At 50.4% G+C, this 25,343-nt stretch overlaps 1 protein-coding gene across 5 annotated transcripts in view; it reads left to right on the plus strand.

Annotated features, from left to right (window-relative positions):
- Positions 1–4,137: 4,137 nt before the first annotated feature.
- The window catches only part of Clstn1 (calsyntenin 1), a 115,011-nt gene continuing 93,805 nt past the window's right edge, over positions 4,138–25,343 (plus strand). For 3 of the 5 annotated variants that reach the window (XM_048783644.1, XM_048783643.1, XM_048783646.1), the window contains exons 1-2: positions 9,936–10,056; positions 10,728–10,818. In XM_048783644.1, the coding sequence (XP_048639601.1) occupies positions 9,961–10,056; positions 10,728–10,818 (187 nt within the window). In that variant the 5' untranslated portion in view covers positions 9,936–9,960. Of the gene's footprint in view, positions 4,228–9,549; positions 9,679–9,935; positions 10,057–10,727; positions 10,819–25,343 lie in introns of those variants that run through there. The other 2 variants (XM_048783645.1, XM_048783647.1) reach the window with 2 other exon arrangements.

Raw genomic sequence — 25,343 nt, forward strand, 5'->3', positions numbered from 1 at the left:
TAGATCTGCAGGCCCTAGGCCCAGCTATGAGCACTTTGCTGTTGGGTCAGCTCAGGCCTGTTGCTGGCCCTCCCTCTTCTGTCTGGGCATTGTCTATGCCTCTTCCTGCCCTCCTTTCCTCTGCCCCTTGCCCTTCTCTTCCTTTCTGATATGTCTCCTCCCATCAACATCTTCAGCCTTCCCTCTCTCTTTCTTTTGTTTGAGGTTATGAGGTAGTAACCTTGAGAAGCCCCTCTGTCACTGTCAGCTGACCCAACCTGGAGGAGGCAAAACTGAGATGGAGCATCTACTCAGCCTAGGATGCTGAGAGCCATTACAGACAAGGCTCTGGCTAGTCCCCATGAACTGTGAGTGCATGACCATGCAAGAGAGTTGCCAGGCAGGCACAAGGATAGGTAAAACTGTGCCCCTGCCCTGCCCCTTAGGGATACAGAGAGAGGTTCCCAGCAAGTGCTGGGTAGGTGCTGAGTTTTGGGAGGATACCAAGAAGGGAGGGGCCCCGAGAACTGGAAGTCTGGGAAGAGAAGGATGTCTAGCCAGAGGAGGTTGGGTTCAAAGCACCACTGCCCTGGCCACCTAAGCAGTACTGGCTGTTGAGGCTGGCGGGTGGAAGCTCATTAGCAATCACTGGCTTAATGAACACTGCACTGGGGACACAGTCTGGGAGCAGTGGCCCCACGAAGGCGGGTGGTGGTGTATAGCAGAACACAGTGCCTTCAGCTGCCCACCTCTTGCAAGCCTGTCCCTCTCACCTCTGGCAGAGCTCTCACTGAGGTCCCTTCGCCCCGCCCTCTCCTTCACTTACACTCAGGATCACACGGAACCCCCCAGACCACTCTGCTCAGTCACCTCTTGATGAGGGCCTGATGTCACTGGAGAAGCTCGGCACATCACCTGGCCTTCTGTGCATCCTGCGCTACAGCTCAGGCCACTCTGTGTCCTCACTGTCCTAGTGTCTTATAGAAGGTGTCCTCCTGCTGGGAAGTCCCCTCACCAGTGCCCCCTTGACTCATGTGGCTCCTCTTCCCAAACCGTCCCCCCATCCCAGTACTGCCCAGGAAGTCTGGCATTTCCCAAATATGGTTGATTGATACCCTGAGATCCAGGCTCCAGGACCCTTTGCAGCTGCTCACTTTCCTTCAAGGACAAGTCAACGGCATCATTCTGCTTCTGAGCCCGTGTGGGCTTCGTAGTCCTGGCTCTCCAGCTTGTCGTTTGGGCTCTCACCATGGACCTGGGCAACCTGTGTGTGCAAGGCCTTTCCCCACAGTCATAGCTGCAGTCCAACAGGTCAGGTTTCCAGCAACATGCCCCAGGGCACCTTGCACTTCCCACCATGTCATTTGTCACAGAGTCTGGGGTGCATTGTCCTGGATGACTTGACTGGCATCTGTCTTACAAGTGGATCTACCTGAGTCTTTTTGGTGCCTGTCATACATTAGGTGCTCAGTAATTGCCCATTGCATATCTGTGCCCGGTGTCATCCTCTTTTCCTTACCAGCAAACTCCTGGTCAGCCTTCAGGACCCAGCTCCAGAGAGTTCTCCCTAGAGCCCTGGCGGCTAGTCCCTCCCACTGTTCTCACAGAGCTTGTCACCCCCTTGCTCTGCCACTTCCTATACTGGGTACAGTCTATGATGTGTGGTTGGTACCCTGGGATAGTTTGCCTTAACATGACATCATTTTGATTCATTATTGTGTTTTTTTTTTGGGGGGGGGTGGTACCAGGGATTGAACTCAGGGGCACTCAACTCCCGAGTCAAATCCCCAGCCCTAGCCCTATTTTGTATTTTATTTAAAGACAGGGTCTCACTGAGTTGCTTAGTGCCTCACTCTAGTTCTTTCTTTCTTTCTTTTTTTTTTTTTTTTTTGCAGAGGCTGGCTTTGAACTCATGATCCTCTTGCCTCAGCCTTCCGAACATCTGGAATTACAGGTGTGCACCATGGCACCTGGCTTTTGAGTGTGTGTGTGGGGGGGTGGTACTAGGGATTGAACACAGGGGCACTTTACCACTGAGCTACTTTTTATTCCCCAGCCCTTTTTATTTTTAATTTTGAGCCAGGGCCTAAGTTGCTTAGATTGACCTTGAACTTGCAATCCTTCTGTCTCAGCCTTCTTAGTAGCTGAGATTATTGTGTCTTATTTGTACTATTATCTCTGCATGTGTAATATGGTTTCCTTAGCCATGTAGTCATCTCTGACAGGCAGGCTGCATGGCATAGCCCCGCTTTTGTATCTCTACTCTGGAGCCTGGCACAGGGCTGTGTGTACCTACAGTGGTTTGGTAAATTCTCTTGAGTCCAGGTAGCATCTACTTAAGGTTGGGGAGCCTTTGGCAGTTTGGGAGGCATCTTGACCTCCTTTTTCATTCTGGTCCAGCTATATAATTTGCGGGGCCCGGTGTAGGGCTCCTTCCTCAAAAATAAATAAGAATTTTAAGGTGGTAACAATACAGCAGTGAACCAAGTATGGGGCCCCATTCCACTACCCAAGCTTCACGCCCACGAAGCCAGCCCTCATTGCCTGTCTCCCAGGAAGACTGTGGTCCAAATCCAATATCTCTTTTTTTTACAAATGGTGATGTGCCCAGGTGATTGGTGCCTGGACTTGGTTGCTTAGCTGGTCAGCAACAGCAGGCCTGAAACAGGACCCAGCCCCTAGAGCACATTACTATCTCCTCTGCTCTGGAGCCCCCAGCACCTCAAGCCTCAGTTTCCTTCTCTGTAAACTGGGAACAATGACCCAATTATATATTATATTATATGACAAATAGAACATCTGGATGCGGACCCCTGCACAGTTCTGTCCTTTGGGCCCCTTCTCATAAAGTTGTGAATGCCAAGTTCTTTACTCCTTGGAAGGGCCTGAGCCCTGCAGATGAGGGATTCATGACTATTATGGTAGCTGAGGAGTTACAGCCCTTCGAGAGGGAGAAGGCTCTCTTTTCATCTCTTTTTGAAGGAGAGTGGGGACTGAGTGGAAAGTTCCCCAGGGTTCCTTGGTATTTTGGTGCTTTGATATCTGGAGGAATAAAAGAGTAATTAATTGCTATAAATGGCCTATTCCCGTAGAGTTAGTCTGATGGGGGTGGCAGCATGGGAGATGGATCTTTATCCCAGAGACATCCACTCATTGGAGGGACACACACAACAGACTCAGAGGCTTGGAGCGACCCTGACTTTAGGCGAGGCTTTTGAAATACCACTTTCTCTAGAACTGCTTCTTCCTTGGCCCCCCAGGTGTCTGAGCAGCCTCCACTGCGTTTCCTGTGTGCGTGTGACATGCGACTGTGCTAGCTGAGGTTCGTATAGGTGGCTGTGGATGTTCGCTGAGCCACTGAAGACCGAGGGGGTGTTCTAGGTTCTCCTTGGTCCTGCATCATTTCTCAGAATTGTCCTCAAACCTCTCATGGCAGCATTGAGTGCTGGGGGCCACCTCCAAGCCAGGTGCTCTGGGGATGGCAGAGGCTCACCAGGCCTGTATGCCTTGGAGCAGGGGCCAAGGCTCTCTGGTCCTGTCCCTCGGTGGCCGCGCTTGTGCCAGATTAGCTGGGAGGTGAACCTGAGTGGTGAGGGGTGTGAGAGGCAGGAGAAGGCAGTGCTGTCCCACCCTGGAAGAGTTGGGTTGGGGCAGGCAGATGCGGGGCCGGGTTGGCCTCGTACACAGCCTCAGCTGTGCTTCCCGTGACTGCTAGCTGAGGTTTGCATAGGTGGCTGTGGATGTTCGCTGAGCACACGGGAGGTAGAGCACAGGGACCTGGGCCTTGCCACGGGTACTGTCTGGTGGGTGGGATGTCATCTTGTGCAGGACTTGCCCATCAGCTGTCACCGTGATTCATTCTGGTCCTTGATGACTCTAGAGTCGGTGACTAACTCAGGGAGGAGGTGTGTGGTGTGGAGCTGGCTGACCTGCTTTGGCCGGAAGTGACAGGCCTGCCCAGCCGCAGTCAGCACCCTGTCTCGAGGTGTTGGAGCAGGTTTCATGGGCTTGCCTGACACACAGGTATTTCTGGACTGTGGCGAGCCTGTGGCCATGAGCTTCCCGCCAGCGGTCCTGTTCCCTCCGCACGGGGCATGTGTCCGCTTCTGCAGCAGCAGCACTGGCCCTCCTGGCTCCTCCCTGACCCATGTTCCCTTTCCACAGGGCGGCACCTTCTTGTTTCTCCCCAGCCACAGCCTTCCCTAACACTTGAGCACCTGTTTGCCTGAAGTGAATTTCCAGAAGCAGGTAAGGACCTAAAGGAGAGGGCTCAGCATTGTGGCCCCAGGTGGTATTGGGTGGGGCTGGGTGGCCTTGGTCAGCAGGGGCTGACCCTCTGGTTACCTTGACTGCTCATCTTTCCCCTTGTCTTCACAATGCTCATTTCTTCAGCTGTGGGGCTCCTTTTTCATTTTGGGTGCTGTGGTACTGAGCGTGTGCTCTACCACTGAGCTCTACCCCAGCCTATGTGTGGCTGTTAGAGTGAATGTCGTGGTGCTGCTGATTTCTTTCAGGCCAAGCCTGTGCAGACTCTGAATTAATATTTTATATAAACTCTTTGAATCACTCAATTATATGACATTGTATTTTTCTACAAACTTTGTGAAAATGTGTGTACATTTCTAAATGCAAGCATTTAAGAACTATCATGATGTGTTTTAAAACAAACAAAACGAAAGAAATGCTGCAACCCAGAGGTCAGAGGGGCCTTGTGTACCTAAAGGACCCACCCAGTGGTCTGGTGCAGGCTGAGTTTACTTGAAATTTTCCTAGCAGATCCAGGACCCCCTGGGTATAAATGAATATTCTAATTTACATAACTGTGGGTGTTCAAACAGCATTAATTTCAGGTTTATAAATAAAAATGAGCGCAGGTGGCTCTGTTTGCATTCAGGAACTTGTGCCTGTCAAAGGGAGGCTAGCTTTCCAGGCTCCTTATTAGAATTGGTTGCATTTCCCAGCTAGAACCCCATGGCGGCTGGAGCCTCCCAGCCTCCCAGCCTCCCAGCTGCTGCACCTAACATTCTTGTCTTGTTCTCTGGGTGCCTCCTGCTATACCTCTCAATTCTTCTAAAGTAAGATCAAGAGCTTAAAAGCTGAAGATCACATGGTGGCCAGTAATAGGTGTATGCACAGGCAGGTCAGGAGTGTGGCATCATGTCCTCCCGTGTCTCCCAGAGATTGCTGTGTGGCCCGTCAGGCCAGGAGCCCCACAGAGCTGTTTGTATGAATCCCATGCTGTGGTTGGGAGCCACTTCCTACTGTCTTTTCCTGACAACCAACAAAATTCCTTCAAAAGAGAAGTGGCTCAGAACCACCCTAGTGGTGTGTGTGCATGTGTGTTCTCTGGGTGTGGGGTGAATGTACATGCTGTGTGATTGTATTTGCCCCATCAGATGTGAGTTCTCGGAGTGGCACCCACTTCTGGTATAAAGTGTAGTTTGTGATCCACAATAGGTAACCACAGGTCTCTGCCTTTCCCCATTCATTTGCATAATTGACAGCTGCCTGTTGCTTCTTTCTGTTTTCCTTTTATCTGTTCATCTCTGACTTGTATGGCCAACACTGTGCATGCATGCAATCCTAAGAAATTTTCTTAGAATTTGGAAGGGAAGTGCTGCCCCATTTTAGGTAACAGAATGTTTATAGGGATAACTGAGACCATAACTGAGAAACATCATTACTTTTTGTTCTTAGGTCTGAGGACCAGATAAACAGTATGTTTAAATTAGGTGCAGTTTGAGCTTATGTAATCTAAGTACATTTTAATGGAGACTAGTTCTTGATCTCTACAGGGAAAATAAGAATTCTCAAGTGAACTTACTCCAGTACTTGTCAGAATTGTGATGAACATTTAATAGCATGCTTACTTGGATAGGCAACAACCCCAAATGCATTACAATATGCTGTGGTGAGCTCTCCAGTGGCTGCCAAGTCTGTGTTGTTTGAGTTAATTATGGCATATTCTCTTCAATTATTAATTTTCTCACGTCAACACCTACTGCAGATTAGGCAGAATCATAGCAACCAGTCATGATGGTTCTAGAGCACTTGAACTAGAGCACAAAGGGCGGGAACATGTGAGCTGGGTCACATTCTGCCCCAGATCCAGCCCTGGGCTTTCTACCCTGTCAGGTGGCAGGGCAGAATCAGCTCAAAGCAGAGCTTGAAAAACACTAGATGACCAGAGTTTGTAGAAATGACAGTTCGGGAGTTTTCCCAAAGTAAGAAGAGTCAGTTTAAGAAACTGTCTTGAGCCGGGTGTGGCATAGTCTTAGAGCACACCTCTAAACCCAGCTATTTGGTAGTCTGAGGCAGGAGGATCACAAGTTCAAGGCCAGCCTCAGCAACTTAGTGAGACCCTGTCTCAAAATAAAATTTTTTAAAAGGGGGAAGGCTCAGATGTAGATCAGAGGTAGAACATTTGCCTAGCATGTCTTCAATCCCCAGAACTGCAAAAAATTTTTTAAATAAACACCAACGCCAGGGAAGCATGTGGAAGTAGGAATAACCTGGCTGCACAGACCCATGCACACCCCGATGGCACCTCTGGCCCCTGGATGGGCAATCAGTGTGAGACGTCCCTGGGGTCAGTGAGTCTACAACAGCAAAAAGGACAGGATGACACCAATCTATACAGTGGTGGAGGGTAGGATTGTCAGAGCAAAGGTCTCTAATATGGGCCCCCAGTAAAATGATCGTATAACGCAGAACAGATGTTCCTCCAGTAAGCACCCGCTGAGCTCCAGAACTCTTGGGATCCTGAGGTTGTGGCAGCACAAACCAGCCATTTCTGGCTAGGCCTTACTGAATGATAGATCTTCTCTTGGGACCCAGGACTGGGATGGGTTTTTGTTTTTATTTGTATGTGTGTGTGTATGTTTTCTTTTCCTTTCTTTCTTTCTTTCTTTTTCCTTTCTTTCTTCTTTCTTTCTTTCTTTCTTTCTTTCTTTCTTTCTTTCTTTCTTTCTTTCTTTCTTTCTTTCTTTCTTTTGTAGTACTGGTGATTGAATGCAAGGGTGCTCTACCACTGAGTTATATCCTCAGCCCTTTTTATTAATTTTTAATTTTATTTTTGGTACTGGGGTACCAAAAGACCCAACCCAAGTTTGCTCTACCACTGAGCTATATCCCCAGCACTTTTTCCTCCTTATTTTGATACAGGGTCTTGCTAAGTTGCTGAGCTGGCCTCGAACTTTCGATTCTTCTGCCTCACTCAGCTGCTAGAGTGTGGTTTGTGAAAGTGGGTTTGAAATAAAGTCAGCTTCAGCAGGGGTGAAAGCTTCCTGCTTTGGCTATGGAAGGAGGTCCACAGAACCTGGGAGCCTGCTGGGTATCCAGGAGGAGCTGCATCCCTGGTGCGCTCGTATATGGCGACACCCAGTGGCTGGTCCCTTGCATCATGTCTTTTTACAAAGGAGAATAAACTAAAACCTAGCCTTTGAGCACAGGACAGAATTGGAAGGTTTTCACTCCTAGGAGTTCTGCCTCCCAGTTTGAAGGCTTTGTGGAGCATTTCAGATGCCCTCTGTAGAACACCATAGCTCAGGAAACACAGAGTCCTTTGGAAATGTGTCTTTAGAAGAGCTACATTGTTTATGAAGACTGGCTTAGTACTTAGTTGTTTTTTTTTGTTTTGTTTTTTGTTTTTTTTTGCAGGGGTTAGTCCTGGGGATTGAACGTGGTACATTTAACCACTAAGCCACATCTCCAGCCCTTTTTATGTTTTATTTTGAGACAGGGTCTTTCTAAGTTACTTAGGGCCTTGCTAAATTGCTGAGGCTGGCTTTGAACTTGCAATCAATGCTCCTGCCTCAGCCTTTGAGCCACTGGGATTATAGGTGTTGGCCACCACTCACAGCCACCTTAGGCACTCTTAACACAATGATATTTGGCCCTAAATCAATGTGGATGTCATAGGGAGTGGGAAGCTTAGACACCACAGGCTGTCTCCTTATTCCATTCATTCAACCAGGCAGCATTTATTAAGTGCCTGCCAGCTGAGGACATTTGAATGAAGTAGACACAGCCCTGGCCTTCCACAGGGCAAAGGAGAGATAGTAAGCAGGAATGCCAGCAGGACTCTTTGAGAAAATCAGGACAGACAGGGCTACATATCTGGGAGGAACTGGGGAAGGGGGACAGAGCCGGCTTGCATTTTGCCGTCAGATGCTTCCCTGGAAAGACATTTCTAAACTGCAATGAAGGGTGATCAGAAGCCAGTTCCAGGCCAAGGGGACACCCTGTACAAAGACTGGCCCAGGAGGATGGGAGAGGTAAGCTGGAGCAGGCTAGGGCTGACCATGCCAGGCCTGTTACGTGTATCCTCAGGGTAGGTTTCGGTAGGGAGTGAAGTTATCTCTTCTGGTCTTCTGAGAAGATCCTTGCAGATACTGTGTTGGTAGAAGGGCAAGAAAGGAAATGGGGGAGGTCATGAAGAGACCAGAGCCACAACCCAGAGGGAAGCAGCAGTCGGGGGGTGGCAGGGAAATGGAAGCCACACTATCCATGCTTGAGGCCCAGGGTAGGGCTCGCTCCAAGAAGCCGTGTGGAGTCCACCCCAGGTAGTAGTGCTGCACAGGAGGTGAAGTGGAGGAAGTGAGGATGGGTTCACAGGAGGAGGGGTAGCTCAAAGGTGAGCTTCCCGCTTGGCTGTACAGACTGGCATGCACCCTGGATTTGAGGGTTCTTGAGGTGCACCATTCCTTTTCTCAGTTCTCAGTTGTTACTTGGACCCTTTCTGAGCCCAGGAAGAGTTGGAAGGCAGCAGACAGCAGAGGAAGAAAGCCTCAACTCTGAGGCTTCAGGGATAGAAAGGAAGGTTCTGGAAGGAGCTGTGCTGCATCAAGAGTTCAGCTATGACATTAGCCCCAACTGGCCAGGTTTTTAGCCTATTCTGCGGGCTTTTAGGGTGAAGGTCCTATTTGGGGGGAGTGAGCAGTTGACAAGTACCTACAGGAAGCTGCTCCTAAGTATACCTTTGGCACAGATTGCCGCCTGCCTGGGAGAGCCTGCTGGTCCAGCCAGGGCTATCGGGCCCCTGAGGGTGGATAGTGTGAGGAGTGTCCTTGTCCCTCCAGCCCAGTTCCCCCATTCTCCTAGAGCAGCTCCTTGGCAGCAGGGCTGACAAGACTCCACCCCCACCAGCTGCCGCGTTATTTCTGACTCATCCAGGAGTTACAAGTATGTAACTCAAGCCCCTCCACGCCTGCTTCCTCTCCTCCTCCTCCTGGAGGGAGGAAGCTCTGGGCTTCTCTTCTGGGGCCTTGCTGCAGGTCAGGTTCCTGAGATACCTGGACACAGCTGCTGGCCTTCACAATTGCCTGCAGGAACCACCTTTCAACAGGTGGGGTGGGTGTGTGAGGGTGGTGACAGCCGACCCCACTGGGTGCCTGTGTCCCACATGCCTGAGCCAGCCTCTCGGGAGCTGACCTCTTGAACTCAGCAGGAGCTTTTGCACAGGGAGCGGTCTCTGTGTTTGGGGACTGGGCACTGGGGCAACCTCCCACTCCATGCTGGAGTGGAGGTTTATCTCATGGTTTCTCAAGCCACAGGCCCCAACCAGCCACTTTCATTGACGTAACTTTGCACCTTGTACAAATTGCTTGCTTTAAAAGCCTGGGACACTTTGGCTTCTTGTACCATGTCCCCTGCAACTTGTTGTAGGCACCTTGCTGCAGGTTGTGTGGGAGCTAGAAGGTAAAACTGTCAGCTCTCTCCCTGGCCGTGGAAGTGGCCAGGACCCCTGCAACACCCTCCTGGAATAAACTGCTCACGGGCTGCCTGGAGCCAGTGGGTGAGGGAGAAGCTGGGAAGCTCTCCACCTCCACTGTGCTCTAAGAAACCAGACCCTATGGGAAGGGGCTACTTGGGAAAGGTGTGGGTCACCCACAGGTGACTATATCAGCATGTCTCACCCTGACCCCTGACCCTTCAATGTCTACCTGACCCCACAGGAGTCCCAAGAGCTGGGCCAGGGGGATGAACCGTGAAGGAGCACCCGGGAAGAGTCCGGAGGAGATGTACATTCAGCAGAAGGTTCGAGTGCTGCTCATGCTGAGGAAGATGGGATCAAACGTGAGTGCCTGCGGGGGCGAGCACCAGGCTTCCCAGGGAGGGAACTGGCTGCCTTGAAGCAGGGGACTGATCCCCCTCCTGGGTCACTGTGGTCTGAGGAGGAGGCAGCTGGGCCTGTAATTCAGCTCTGTGGCTAGTATAGGCCTCCCAGGCACAGAGCCCAGCATGTCCAGTTCTGAGAGTGCCACTGGGGCAGCCTCCCACTCTGTGTGTGCTTGAGCCGGGTGGACAAGGGCCTCAAGGCCCTGACCTTCTATTTTTCTTCCCTGCTGATTCCTGTGAGGCTTCTGTCCCAGGGGCATGCAAACGGCAGCTGGGCACTGAGGGGACAGCACACCTGCAGGTGCAAGGAAGTTTTTGGGAAGAAGGAGGGATTCAGAATTGCCCATTGGCCATCCATCAACTCTCTAGGCAGGGCCTACGCCTTCCCACTGGCCTATGTCAGACCAGATGCTACAGTCAGATTCAACCCAAATACCCAAGCCTGTGGGCCTCAGGGACTAAGTATTCAGGGTGGGAGGGGTTGGGCTGCTTTGGACTAGAGAGGTCAGATCTCAGTACTGGAGGCCCAGGGAGCCAAGGAGGAGCCTCCACTGGGATCAGGCGGCCCGGGAGGGGCCTTTCAGGGAGCAGGTGCTTGCTGCCCTCACTGCTGTGCTCTCACCCTGCAGCTGACAGCCAGCGAGGAGGAGTTCCTGCGCACCTACGCGGGAGTGGTCAGCAGCCAGCTCAGCCAGCTGCCACAGCACTCTATCGACCAGGGTGAGTCAGGGGCCGGGGGCCAGCCAAGTCCTTCCCAGGGCATCGAGCAGTGGTTCTTTAGAAAGATGGACTTGGGACAAACGGGGCCACAGCCCCTTCTCTTCCACAGATGGATCCTCCTACCTGGTCCCATCTTCTTCCCCCAGTAGGAGCTGAGCACCCAATAAGGCAAACGGTGGGGTTCCTTTTTAGGCCTGGAGGATGCAAGGAATGGAAGTGTATGGGAGCCCTTGTAACTGCAGGGGGTCTGCTTGCATTTCCTTAACCGTGGGCATAGGCCATGCTGTGACTGGTGTGATCCTGGCTCTAGCCAGAAGGGATGCCCAGACAATTCTCATGATCATGAATAACAGTGTTTATGGTGTTGCTGCTATTTGTTTTACTTCCAGTTAACAGGCAAGGAAACTAGGCTTAGCAGCAATGTCATTGCTCTTGGTCATATAGCCAGTTACTGGGGTGCAAACTCACAGCCCAACTAGAGCAGCCATTTACTATCTGTCCTCGCTCCTGTAACCAGTGAGGCTGCTGGGCAGCTCTGCATCCCATGGCCACTTATCAAGTACTGCCTCTCTTGGAAGGCTTGTCCTAACACTGTAGTCCAGTATTCTTTTTTTGGGGGGGGAGGGGGCAGTACTTTGCCAGTGCCTCACACATGTGAGCAAGTGCTGTACCACTGAGCCACATCCCCGGTATTCTGTACTGTACCCCAGTATTCTGACCAGCATCTCCAATTAGTCCTTTCCTGGTATTCTGTTCATGCTTCATGGGATTATTGGTCATGAAGTCTTCCAGCCTGTGGCATGTCCAGACGTGAGCAGGCTCCCAGGAGCAGAGTGCTGACGCTGTTGGCTGTGTGGTGAGGCTGCTGGGGATACAGCTGATCTGGCACCCAGGGCTGCCGCCCTGGTTCTCCTGAATGTCTTGGGCTCTGCCCTGGCATGGGAGCACGTTCTAAAGCACTGACACTGGGTGTGACCCAGAATGTGGACTCAACTCAGCAGAAACCTTCTGAGCACTCCAATGGTTCCAGTAGTTCCCTAGACACCACTTACCATGTATAACCTGCCTGGGCGTGCCTGTCCCAGAGAGCTGTGCCCTAACCACTGCCACAGCCCAGCCTGTGTGCCAGGTGCTCCGCCCTCCCAGGGTCTCATGGGAAAGACCTCCTTCCTCCAGGGCTGGTTTAGGTTTCCAGTGTGGGAGTCTCTGCTGGCCTCTGAGCCAGCTCTACCTGAAAACCTCAGGCTTTGTAGTCCCTGTGGACTCACCTTCCTCCCCACTTGATCCTGGGTCACTGAGTCAACCAGAGCTTGAGTGAGAGTGGTGGAGTGGTAAGGGCATCTTTAGTGGAAAGCTTTTTTTTTTTTTTTTTCCTTTTGTGGTGCTGGGGATGGAACCCAGAACCTTGGGCACACTAGGGAAGTGCTTTACGACTGAGCCACACCCCAGCCCTACAGGAATGCTCTTAATAGAAAATCAAGGTAAGTTGTGGGACTATAATGACAGAACCACAGAGTCCCCACCACTTAAGCTCCCTGGGCTGTTATTTTGTGTGTGGTGCTGGAGATCAAGTGAGGGCCTCGCATGCTTGCTAATACAGCTGTACTATGGAGTTGCCCAGGCTGGCCTGGAACTTGCTGTCCTCCTCACTCAGCCTCCCAAGTAAATGGGATTACAAGCATGCACCACAGCACCAGGCTTAGTTTTGTAAAACTAATTTTTGCCATTGTTCATACGTACTTTTTGCAATAAGAGGTAGTTAAAAAAATTTTTTTTTTGGCACTGGGGTTTTTTGTTTTGTTTTTTTATTTGTTTTGTTTTGTTTGGTACCAGGGATTGAATCCAGGGATGTTTTACCACTGAGCCATATCACCAGCCCTTTTTATTTTTTTATTTTGAGACAGGGTCTCATGAAGTTGCTTAGTGTCTCTGAGTCACCCAAGCTGACCTTAACCTTGTGACCCTCATGTTTCAACTTTCCTAGTTGTTGGAATTACAAACATATACCACCACAGGCAGCTCAGTCTTTTTATTTTTTTATTTTGAGACTGTCTCACTAAGTTGCTGAGGGTCTTGCTAAGTTGAAGAGTCTGGCCTCAAACTTGCAATCCTCCTGCCTCAGCCTCCTTAGTTGCTGGTGCCACTACACCTCGCTCAGTCCTTTTTTATTTTTGAGACAGAATCTAGTTAAGTTGCTGAGACTGGCCTTAAATTTATAATCCTCTTACCTCAGACTCTTGGGTTGTTGGGTTTACAGGCATGTGCTGACATTCACAGAATTTTTTTTTTCTTCTGATGCTGGGGATCAAGCCCAGGACCTTATATGTGCTAGCTGTGGACTTTTACCACTAAACCATAGCCCCTGGCCTTAAAAATATATTTAAAAAAAAATCTTTTTTTAAATTTTTGTGCTAGGGATTGAATCCAGGGGGTACTTAACCAGTGAGCTACATCATCAATCCTTTTTATTTTTTATTTTGAGACAAGTTGCTGAGGGCCTCGCTGAGTTGCTGAGTCTGACCTTGAATTTGTAATCCTCTTGCCTTACCCTCTTGAGTCACTGGGATTATAGGCATGTGCCATGTGCTCATCATTTTTTTCCCTGGTGTTGGGGGTCAAACTCAGGACTTCATGCATGCTAGACAAATGCTTTACCACTAAATCATACCTCCAGGCCTTAAAAATATTTTTTAAATATTTTTTAAAATATATTTTTAAGGGGGGCTGGGATTGTAGCTCAGTGGTAGAGCACTTGCCTATAATGTGTGAGGCCCTGGGTTCAATCTTCAGCACCACATAAAATAAATAAACAAAATAAAGCATTGTGTTCATCTACAACTAAAAAAATTTTTTTTAAATATATATATATATATATATATTTTTTAGGGGTCTGGGGTTGTGGCTCAGTGGTAAAGTGCTCGCCTAGCATACACGATGCCCTGGGTTTGATCCTCAGAACCACATAAATATAAAATAAAGATATTGTGTCCACTAAAACTTGAGAATAAATATTTAAAAAAATTTTTTTAAATATTTTAATATCTTTTAAAACATATTTTCAATAGGGTTGAGGTTGTGGCTCAGAGGTAGAATGCTTGCCTTGCATGTGTGAGGCACTGGGTTTGATCCTCAGCACCATAAAAATAAAATAAAGATATTACATCCACCTATAACTAAAAAATAAATATTTACCAAAAATATTTTTAATAGAATTCTTTATCTCATATAACTGAACCAAGAGTTGAGAGTAAAAGGAGTTCCGCTGAGTTGTGTAAGAAGGTTGTGTTGACCTCACCTCGCTGTTGCCTGGGCCCCCAAACTGCTGAGCAGCCAGGATTTACTAGACTGTTGGGTGGTCAGCTATGCCAGCACTGGAATCTGGGCCCTGCTGGGTGTGTGGCATCCAAATACACTTCCCTTTCTGGAGCAAGGGGCTCTAGGAGCCAAACCTTGAGCCAAGGAACACTCAGAAAGAATCACTGAGAAGAGGGTGGATGACATGATTCTCTGCTGCTGGGGTACCCTGAAGCCTGCCCCTTCCCTCCTGGGAAGGAAGGTCCCCTCTGACCTGGCTGTGGAGGCCTGAAGCACATGCTGCTGCAGGAGTCCCAGAGAATTACATGGCTGAATTAAAGGGAGGGGTAGCTGTGCCAGAAGAAGTTTCACAAACCTGTTATTTTGTATGTGTGCCTAAAGACACCACAAATACACAACAACAGAGTCTCAGTCTCATCTCTCGTACTGTGCAGGTCTAAGCCAGAAGTCTGCATTTGTGCCCATACTACGGGGCCAAATTGATCTCTGCTAAAATTCTAACCTGCCACTTTCTCCATTGGCAGAGCCGATCTCAACTGATAGCAGAGTATCCTGCTTTCAGAGGCTCAGGCCCTGCCCTGTGGCCAAAGCCTGAATTGGTGCCACCAGGACACTGGGTAGGACTAGGGACACAATGGGCAGAGCCCCAAAGGCTTGGAGCCTTGAGGTGAGAAGCCTGGCTTGAGCTCCTCCTGCCCACTAGGTGGTGCTGTCTCTCAGCAGATGGCAAGCTGCTCCACCCTAGACTTAGATGAGATCTCGGGCTCCCTGAGCCTCTCCTAGGTTTCCTCTCGGCGCCCACAGGACAGCACTCAGCATTGTCTCTGTGGGTCCAGACACAACCTTTAGGCCACACTTACCTACCTTCCAGGGCTGGAGGGATCTAGTACCTGAGCATCCCATCGCAGTCCAGCCACGTTTGCTGAAGATGGACGGCTGCTAGAGACCCTGGGACATAGGCCTATACCTTAAGGCCTGACCAGGTGGTTCTAGTAGAGGGCCCAGTGGCCTCCCAGTACTGAATGGTCAATCTCCAGGTCCTAAGCTCCTGGCCTCTGCCTCTCCCTTTCCTCCATGACCCCCTTTTTTCCTTTCTCTGCCCATTGCTCTCTTCTCCCTCTGTGCTGTCCTCCAGCTTCTGCCCTCTGTCCTATTTTCTCTGCCTCACACAGTTTCCCTGGGTGATCACATATGTCCCTGTGCCTTCAACAGACAGCTCAGGTCAGTACCTTCCAAACATATTCCCTCAATGCAGACCCCTTTCCTGACCTAGACCTTCCTGTGTGGCTGTCAACCTACGGCTTGGCACAGTCTCCTCACACTCAGCAGATCTAACTCTCACCCTCTCCCCACCGAGAATCTGTTCTTCCACCTGTTTTCCTAACAGACACCCAGAGACCAGGGCTCAGCCTGGACTCTTTCCCAGCAACCCCATAGGTACCAAGTCCTTTGGACTCTCCTACCTTATTATTCCCAAATCTGCTTTGTCCTCTCCCTCTTTTTTTGGTGGTGGTAAGGGAGTACCAGGGATTGAACTCCAGGCACTTGACTACTGAGCCACATCCCCAGTCCCATGTTGTATTTTATTTAGAGAGAGTTCTCACTGAGCTGCTTAGTGCCTCACTTTTGCTGAAGCTGGCTCGTGATCCTCCTGCCTCAGCCTCCCAAGCCTCTGGGATTATAGGGGTGCGCAACTGTGCCCAGCTCATTCTCTCCCTCTTATTTGGACCCTTGTTCTGGTCTTCATTCTCCTCTCAGTTGCTGCAAAGAGCTCCTCACTGGTATCTTGGCTTGTCTTTCCCCCTGTGCTACCCTCTACATGGCCAGAGTGACTTTTAGAGGTTCAAAGGGACATCAGTAGGTTTCTCTCCCACTTAAAATCTTTCAGTGGCTCCCTGCTGCCTTAAGGGACTCTGGTCCTCTTAGCATAATGAGCAAGACCCCAGTTCACCCTGAGCCCACCCCCTCACTCAAAACATAAATGGCCATAGTGAATGGCTTTGACTCTTGACTCAGGCCTGTGTGTTCACCCCTTTCTGCCTCCGTGTTTGCCCTGGCATCCAGAAGCCCAGTTATAAACACTTACCTCCACAGCCTGGATCAGGCCTGTCACATACACCTTGGCTCCTCTACTCCCATGCTGTCTCCTGGTCCCTCTGTTGATTGGACACTGAGCTCCTTGAGCTTGGGCCTAGGCCTGGGTGGGTCCCTTAGAACCTTGGTTCTGTTTTTTTTTTTGTACCAGAGATCAAACCCAGGGGCTCTTAATTACTGAGCCACATCTCAGCCTCTTTATTTATTTATTTATTTTTAATTTTTTTTTTTTTAGATTTTTTTTTTTTAATTTTAATGTTTATTTTTTAGTTTTCAGTGGACACAACATCTTTGTTTGTATGTGGTGCTGAGGATCGAACCCAGGCCGCATGCATGCCAGGCGAGCGCGCTACCACTTGAGCCACATCCCCAGCCCAGCCTCTTTATTTTTTATTTTGAGACAGGGTCTTGCTAAGTTGCTTAGGGCCTCACTAACTTGCTGAGGCTGGTTTTGAACTTGCAAACCTCCTGCCTCAGCCTCCCGAGGTGCTGGGATTACAGGTGTGCACCACTGCACCTGGCAGGCCCTTGGTTCTTGAACACAGCAGGATGGGAACCAGAGGTCTACCAGAAAGGCAGAAAATTCTGTGAGTGCCGTCTCCTGTCTCTGAAGTTGGTCGAGCAGACCTGACAGCCAAGAGGACTCATGTTTTAAATCAAAGGAAATCAATACCTCTCCAAGAAGGTCGCCTTGCTGCGAAGGGCAGCTGTGGGCAGCTGTGGGGAAGGGCTGCAGCTTTGCAAAGCAGACAGGTAGTGCTGAGCTTTCCTTTCTCATCACAGGGCCGCCTCCACTGGAATGCATATTGATCCTTTCTCCTGGTTATCATATATGCGTGGTCATTGCAGAAAACTGGGGAGAAGTAGAAACAGCAGAAAAGTTGAAAGAATTGAATCCTATGCTCAGCTATAACCACTATTCATCATTCCTTCAGTTTGCTGGCAGACTTTTAAAAATATGCACGTCATAAAGTTGGGATGTATAGTTTATATTTAAATACTCTTTTTTAAAAAAATATTTATTTATTTATTTTTCGGTGGACACAACATCTTTGTTTGTATGTGGTGCTGAGGATCGAGCCCGGGCCACACGCATGCCAGGCGAGCACGCTACCACTTGAGCCACATCCCCAGCTAAATACTCTTTTTTAATATTTATTTTTTAGTTGTAGTTGGACACAATACCTTTATTTATTTATTTTTATGTGGTGCTGAGGATTAAACCTAGGGCCTCACTGTGCTAGGTGTGCACTCTACTGCTGAGCCACAACCCAGCCTTCGATGCTCTTTTTTTTTTTTGATACAGGAAATTGAATGCAGGGGCACTTAACCACTAAGCCTTTTTTAAAGTTTTGAGACAGGTTCTCACTAAGTTGCTCGGGGCCTTGCTAAATTGCTAAGGCTGGCCTAAAACTGCTCTTCCTGCCTGAGCCTCCTACATCACGGGATTACAGGCATGTACCATCACACCTGGCTAAATACTCATTTCAGCATCCATGTATTACTTATGGTAACTTTACTGTGCTCCTAAACAACTTCCAAGAAAATGTTTTAGGGGTTGCATAATATACAGCCAAATGGCTATGCCAAAATCTATTGACCAGTACCTTCCTGTTGGATCTTTGGTTCCATTCTGCCATTAATCAAAACAATGGAAAACATTCATTAAACTTGTCTGATGTGGCAGGTTCCTTGCCAAACAGCATAGGAGATGTATCCCAAATACTTCTCACTATAGCCTGTGCTGTAGGTGCTGCCAGGGCCCCACTTGCAAGATGAGAAAACCGGCTGAAAGGTTACATAGCTCAAGGCCACAAAGGCAGCCTAGTGTGGGGTCTGGGCATACCCAGCATTCACCAATACTGTGGGTAATCCTCCTGTCATGTTTTAAGGTAGACCAGGAGTAGCATAGTCCTTTCTCTGCCTGGGGGCCTCCCAGGGAAATAACCTGATGTGCCTCTGCCCCTTTCCTTGCCCTTGGGAGCTGTGCTGGCACATGGCTCCCTCGGCTTCTGTGGCATCTCCATGGTCATACTTTCGCCAGGAGACGTCCAGGTAATTCCTGCTGGCTTTTTCCCTGCAGAGGCTGGGGCTGCTGGTTCAAGTTATGCTGCCAGAGAGCCTAAAATAGGTCCTTCGGTCTCAGGGTTACACTGGGAACCTTGTTAAAATAACTGCGATCACAGCAAACAGTCAGGGACCAGCGCTCCAAGGAAGTGGCTCCCCCTTGTTTGGCTCTGTTCCTACCCGTTGAACCCTTGCAGCGCCCTTCGGGTGGGGGTGGTGCCAAGATCTTTACTACTTTCCAGCCAGTGTGGAAAGTTCTCTGGAGTCCACCCCACTCTCTTCCAGCCTCTGTTCTTTCTAGTCCTTCATGAAGCCTTTCCCAAGTCCAGGGTCATCGGGTGCCTCCCCTCTGGCTCCTAGAGCCAGACCCTCACTTTCCTTTTGTGGAGCTGTGATCACACTGTGTCAGGAGTCCCGTGGGGCTGGGGTCTGTGCTGTGTTCATGATCACATTCAGCTCTTGTCCGGCTTTTGGCCCCGCCTCCTTGAGGAGGCCTAGTTGCTCTGGTGGCTCCTCCCTGGGCAACCAGCTGGGCTTCTCTGCACCACACAGCCCTCTGCTGGGGTTTCTGGTCTCCTTTCTGCCCATTCATGGCTTCAAGGCTTCTCCCAGAGGCCCCAGGCAACAGGGAACTTGGCACTGAAATTAGAGTCAGGTCCAGAGAGAATTCCTGGCTCTGGGATGGGAAACTCATCTTCTTTTAACTTTAATCAAGACTTACATGAGAATTACCTATAACCCAATAACAGCGGAGCCAGAAGTCATGTGTACATTGAATCAAACCGAAATCAACCGGGACTTGGGGTATGACCTGTGTCATTGAAAAACAGAAAACCAATCTCAAGAAAAGGCAAGGAATGTGGGAGGCACAGGCCCAGCTGCTTCATCACATTCTGGTTCTGGCTCACAGAGGGCTGCTCTGACCTTTGTCACCCAGCGTGAAGGTTCTGTTGTTGAGAACTGAGAAGGAGCCCAGTGGGCCTGCGCCCCCCCAGGACTCTCGCATCTCTCTCGCAGAGGGGCCTCTTAGGGGGCCCTGAGGGGCTGCCCAGCCCAGCAGTTGAACAGTTCTTCTCACCTTAGTCCCTGGTTACTGCGAGCTCTGTGTAGTCTCAGGACAGCCCTGTCCTCTCGCTGCTGGTCCACCAGGACATGCAGACATGTGAACATGTGGAAGAGCTTCAGGTGAGATACAGTGTGACTGGTTCTGACGGAGGGGAAGCAACCCAGGGAAGGTGCTGTCTGCACTGCTCCTGAAGGACGCAGGGAGAGGCACCTGCAGACAACCTAGGGGGAGGGAAGGGACTGCCGGCCAGCAGAGCCCCTGCAGCCGGCCCAGACATGTGCAAGTGTTAGGGTGTTTCCACATCCCCTAAGAGTCTGGTGTGTGGTTGCTGGGGGGACCGAGAGTGGGTGGGAAGGCAGATGCCTCTGCTTGGGCTTATTCCAAAGCCTCATGGAGTCACCACCCACCTCAAGAGGAAGAATGGCCCATTGGTTCATGGTCCAGAGTGGGCATTGGGGCAAGTCCCCAGGGCAGCAGTTAGGTTACAGGGATGTCCAGGTGATATGGACACATTCCAGAGATGGTGGGACATTTAGGGCTAAGCAGCTGACATGATAGGAAGCAGGGGAGTGGGTCTAAGTTCTGAATGGGAGGTGCCCATGGGCATCCAGGAGGGAGTGGGCCATGGCTCAGGTGGAAGCACATAGGATTGTGGGTATGGGAGAGGAGTCAAACAAGGGTGTCCCAGGGAAAGTAGGCTGCGCATGGGGAGGGTGCTACACCAGGGTCCGTGTGAGGAGGGGCAGAGTAGAGCTCTGAGAGAAGGAGAGGGTCAGCAGGTCACTTGCCAGTGGAGCCCTTTTCCAGAGGTCCTTTGGCAGAGCCTGGGCAGAAGCAGTGAGAACTGATGTCTCTGAGAAGATACTTGCCTAGTGAAGGCACAACCTAGAGACCCACAAAGCTCAGAAATAAACCCTGAAGCCTCAGAGACCTTAGAACTGTTGGCTGAGAATGGCGGCAGCTCAGGGTGGAGTGGAGGTCAAGGGCAGCCTGAAGCTTCAAGTTTTCAGTGTGGTTCATAGACCACTGCACCTGAGTCACCAACCGTATTTGTGAAGAATTCAGAATCCCAGTCGCTCCCCCTATCCCAGCCCATCTGAATCAGAGTGCCTGCCAGGGAGCCTGGGAGTCTGCATTTTAAGTGAGCCAGGTGTGGTGGCTCAGGAGGCTGAGACAGGAGGACTACTCGAGTTCAGGGAATTGGAAGCCAGTCTGGGCAACATGATGACACCTCATCTCAACACAAAGCAAACCCCCAAGGTGACTTTGATGCCTAGAATCTAAAACTTGAGGACCCAGCAAGACTGTAGGTTATGACCTGGTTGTCCCTGACTCCTGGAGGGATGGGCAACCCTTCCTCCCATGTTCTGTCCCTTTGGGCATAGTTAGTTTGTGTGGTCTAGGAGAGCTTATGTTTTGAGGAAACAAAAATTCAGATGAAGAGAATGAGGACCTCACTTGGGAGTACCAGCCACAAAGGTGTGAGTGTGAGTATCGGTGGGATGGGAGTTTGAGAACAAGGGAGGGGCTTGGGAGTCACATCTGGAATTAGAACAGTAGCAGGCAGAGCAGAGCCCCAACATGACCTCCCAGATGTTGTTCGTAATGCTGTAGGCTAGATGCTATTCCGTGGCCAGATGGATGGGTGGGGTAGATGCCCTTCATCACGTTTTGCAGATGAGTGAACTGAGACTGGATGTTCAGGGGCTTCCATGGGATGCTCAGATAGGCAGGGCAAGGCCCAAGCCAGGTCCCAGCTGGTGCCTCCCATTGGACCCTGGGTGCTGCCTCCTGAGCCTTGTTGTCCAGCCCAGGAGGCCCAAGGCTTCTGCTGGAGCCAGCAGGGCATCTCTGCCTGCATGTGGCAGCACTGCCCTCTACAGCCCCGTCTCCTGCGGCTTCATGTGCTCGTGATGGTGGTTGTCGTCCTGGAGCCAGCAGGCGCCACTGAGCCTAGCGCTGCTCTGGCTGCTGAGACCTTGGTGAATCAGTGGCCACTGTTGCCATAGCAACTGAAGTGTCATGCTGCTTCTGGGTAAAAGCTGTCCCTTGGGAACTTGGGACACCAGAGTTGAGATGTGTAGAACACTTGGCTCATAGCCCTGGGCTCCCCAAAACAGTACATGGCACCCTATGGGTGTCAGCTCACCTGGGAGGAGGCAAGTCCAGGGTGGCACCCCAGTCTTATCCCTCCCAGAAGCTCCTTCCTTTGGAGGACCTGTTTTTCTAGGCAGTATTTCCCCAGAGCTGGTAGCTGAGCAGTTGCCGTGTTGGCTAGCAGGTAGCAGATGTTGGTTGGCATTCAAGCAAGATAATGAGCTCACGCAGGAGGAGGTGCTGCAACCCAAACTCACGTGGTCAGAGAAGGGCCTGAAGCACCCAGGGTGGCAATTGCCCTGGCCAACTGGCCGCCTGTGGAGGTTTCTTCACAATAGTGTGGTCTGCTTAGTGTGCCCAGGATGGGCCCTGGACTTGGCAGGTGCGTTCCTGGATAATTTGGAAACACTTAGCTGAGGTTAGCTCCCTTGGCTAATGGTGGCTTGCAAAGGGGCTTCCTCCATCAGCCACAGAAATGTGGAGTGTCTGGGGTTTCAGGGTTTATTTCTGAGCTTTTTGGGTCTCTAAGTTGTACCCTAACTAGGCAGGTGCAAGGCCCATTGCAGGAATATCTGACACTGGAATTGACCTGAGAAACTTCGGCTACCAAGGGGTGATACGATTCCAGAGTTCTTTGGGAGGGCAAGCAGAGGCACCCTGTCCCCAGAGTCCTTTTGGTTCTCAAGCAGTTGGTCTTGGAGGAGCCCCTGGCTCTGAATCTGGTAATATGGGCATCACCAGGCTAATGATATTCCTGTGAGTCCCCCCTTTTCTCCAGTGACATCTGTGTGGGGCCTTGCCCTGCCTGGTCTGTGGGGTCTTGGCATTTGCAGCCCTTGGGAGCCAAGCAAGGCCTTGTACCTCATCAGTGTTTGAAGTAGTGTTTACCTTCAGGGGTGTTCTTTTCCTCTCTGGCCAACCTTGTGCACCTGACTCAAAGCTGGGCTTTGCAGGATCCCCAAGACTAGGGAATGGGACAGCAAATCAGCTTGTCCTTCCTGTACCAAGGTGCTGTGATGAATGAAGGCAGAAAGCACATAGTCAGAAGATCCCTGCCCTCATGGGGGACAGAGCCTCCTGGGGAGGACAGCTGCAGGGAGTCTGCCATAGACAGGTCTGGGGGATGCTTTGGAGGTGGGGGCAGGACTGAAGATAAGGCCATGTTTCCACATGGCCTGGGCCACTCTGTTTCGCAGTGTGCAGGTTCGGGGCAAATGTGCACTGAGCTCACCAGAAGGTCCTGGGAAAGCATGGGGGCTGCACTGGTTTGCCTGGGCCAGGCTGTGGGACCCCTTGGCTGCACACGTGCCCCAGCACCATTGTCTGGCTTCATGCTCCTCCTTCCTGCTATTCCATCCCCTCTCACTGACCCAACTCTAACCCTCCCTGGCCCATAGGGACACATTCTCAGTTCAGGAAGCACATCAAGCTGCCTGACACGTTCACGAAAAGACCCTGGAAACACTTCAGCATGGAGCCTTAAATAGCCAGAGGGATTCTCAGCAGACTTTCTCCTGACCACAGGCTCCTGCTGCGAGCTGTTCTGGCCAGGCGTGAGTGCCAGCCCCTACGCTGCTGTGTGAATTCATCCTGGCTCACAAACAGACCAATGACCCCACTGTCTGCCCCCCACCCCACTCACCCCCGGAGCAGGGCCCCTTCCCTTTTCTAAGCTTCTGCATATTTGTCATTTTTCTCTGCCCAGTCATTTGACTAGTTCCATTACCAGGGCAAAGCTGGCATTGGGCGTGGGATGGGAGGGCCCCCTGGATGCCTGGCCCTGCCCTGTCCTCCTTCATAGATCCAGCCCCCCATCCCCCCCCAGCCAGTACCTCAGGCACTCAGGTGAGAGCCATGGCGGGGGGGTGCTTCTCCCAGGTTGTCTCTCCAGGTTCCATTTTGAATTTTCTTCTTCTTTTTTTCTTTCTTTCTTTTTTGGTACTGGGGATTGAACCCAGGGTGCTCTCCCACTGAGCTACCTTCCCAGCCCTTTTTATTTTGAGACAGAGTCTTGCTAGGTTTTTTTAGGGCCTCCCTAAGTTGCTGAGACTGACATTGAACTTGGGATGTTCCTGCCTCAGCCACCTGAGTTGCTGAGGCAGGCTTTCTGAGCTTCGTGTTGCTTATCTGTAAAACAAGGATACAAGTCAGACCAACTTGGATGAACTGGGAAAAGAGCATTCAGTGAGGCAAACAGCAAGTGCAAAGGTCCTGAGGTGCAGGAGACTTTTGCCTGCAGTGTGGCCAGCAGGCCTGCACAACTGGAGCAGAGTGAGTGGTAGAGGGGCAGAAGGAGGCAAAGAGGCATCTGGAGGGCTTAGTGTGTTGAGTCTTGTGGACCAGCATGGTATTTGGCATTCACTTGGAATATGGTGAGACATTTTGGAGTAAGATGTCTTTGAAAGGCTTTGAGCAAAGGAGTAACAGAAACTGACTTCAAATATAGAAAACATACCTCTGGCCGCTGTGTGGAGAATAGATCATCGGTGCCAGGTGGGAAATCAAGGACAACAGGGACCTGGCTCCAGTGAGAGGGGCTGTGGTAGTGCCCCAGATGTATTTACATGGCTCTGTAGGTGGAGCATGTGGAGGGGCCGTCAGGAGAGCCTGGGCTCTTGGCCTAAGCAGCCAAGGTGGAGGTGCCCTGGTCTGTGGAGGCAGCAGTGGGCCTATGACTTTGGATCTGTGGCAAGACAGTGCATTGTGGTGATGTGTGGCAGGGGAAGCTGCTCACCTTAGGACCATGGGGACAAGAGGAGAGAGAGGAAGGGGCCAGCTTCCCAATGTCCCTTTCGAGGGCATGCCCACACTGACCTAACTCTTTCTACCAAGTCCCACCTCCTGAAGGTTCCCTACCTCCCAATAGTACCATCAGCTGGGGACCACATCTTCTACACAGGAGCCTTTGGGGCACTGAAGATCCAAACCATAACAATCATAAAGATTCATTCCTGTGCCCTTGACCATGGTACCAGGGATTGGACGCAGGGTACATCCCCGTACTTATTTTTATCTTGAGACAGGGTCTCGTCTCACTAAGTTGCTGAGGCTGGCCTGGTTTTTTTTTTGTTTTTTTTTTTGGGGGGGGGGGTGGAAGGTACCAGGGATTGAGCTCAGGTCAGTTGACCACTCAGCCACATACCCAGCCCTATTTTGTATTTTATTTAGAGACAGGGTCTCACTGAGTTGCTTAGTGCCTCATTTTTGCTGAAGCTGGCTTTATGTCAGCCTCCGGATCTGCCGATCTGCAGGATTACAGGCATGGGCCACCACCCCTAACCTGGCCTTGAACTTTTGATCCTCCTGCTTCAGCCTCCCAAATTTATGGGATTATAGGAATGGCTACCATGCCTTACTACAATTGATTTTGTATTGATCTTGTACCCTGAAACTTGTTTATTAGTTCTAACATTTTTTTTAAAGTAGATTCCTTCAGATTTTCTATACATTGACATGTTTTTGCTTCTTCCTTTGTGTTCTGGATGCCTTTTCTTCTTCTTGCCTATTGCCCAGGAATGGACCTTCAAAACAGTATTGAGGGGCTGGGGCTGTGACTCAGAGGTACTGCACTTACCTGGCATGTGTGAGGTACAGGGTTCCATTCTCAGCATATAAATAAATAAAATAAAGGTCCATCAACAATTAAAAAAAAAAAAACACATATTGAGAAAGTGTTAAGACCAAGTTAGAGGGGGCTGGGATGTGGCTCAAGCGGTAGCGCGCTCGCCTGGCATGCGTGCGGCCCGGGTTCGATCCTCAGCACCACATACAAACAAAGATGTTGTGTCCGCCAAATACTAAAAAGAAAAATAAATATTAAAAAATTCTCTCTCTCTCTACCTCTATCTCTCTCACTCTCTCTTTAAAAAAAAAAAAAAAAAAAAAG

Source organism: Marmota marmota, unplaced genomic scaffold (assembly GCF_001458135.2).
Source record: "Marmota marmota marmota unplaced genomic scaffold, marMar, whole genome shotgun sequence".
NCBI lineage: Eukaryota > Metazoa > Chordata > Mammalia > Rodentia > Sciuridae > Marmota > Marmota marmota.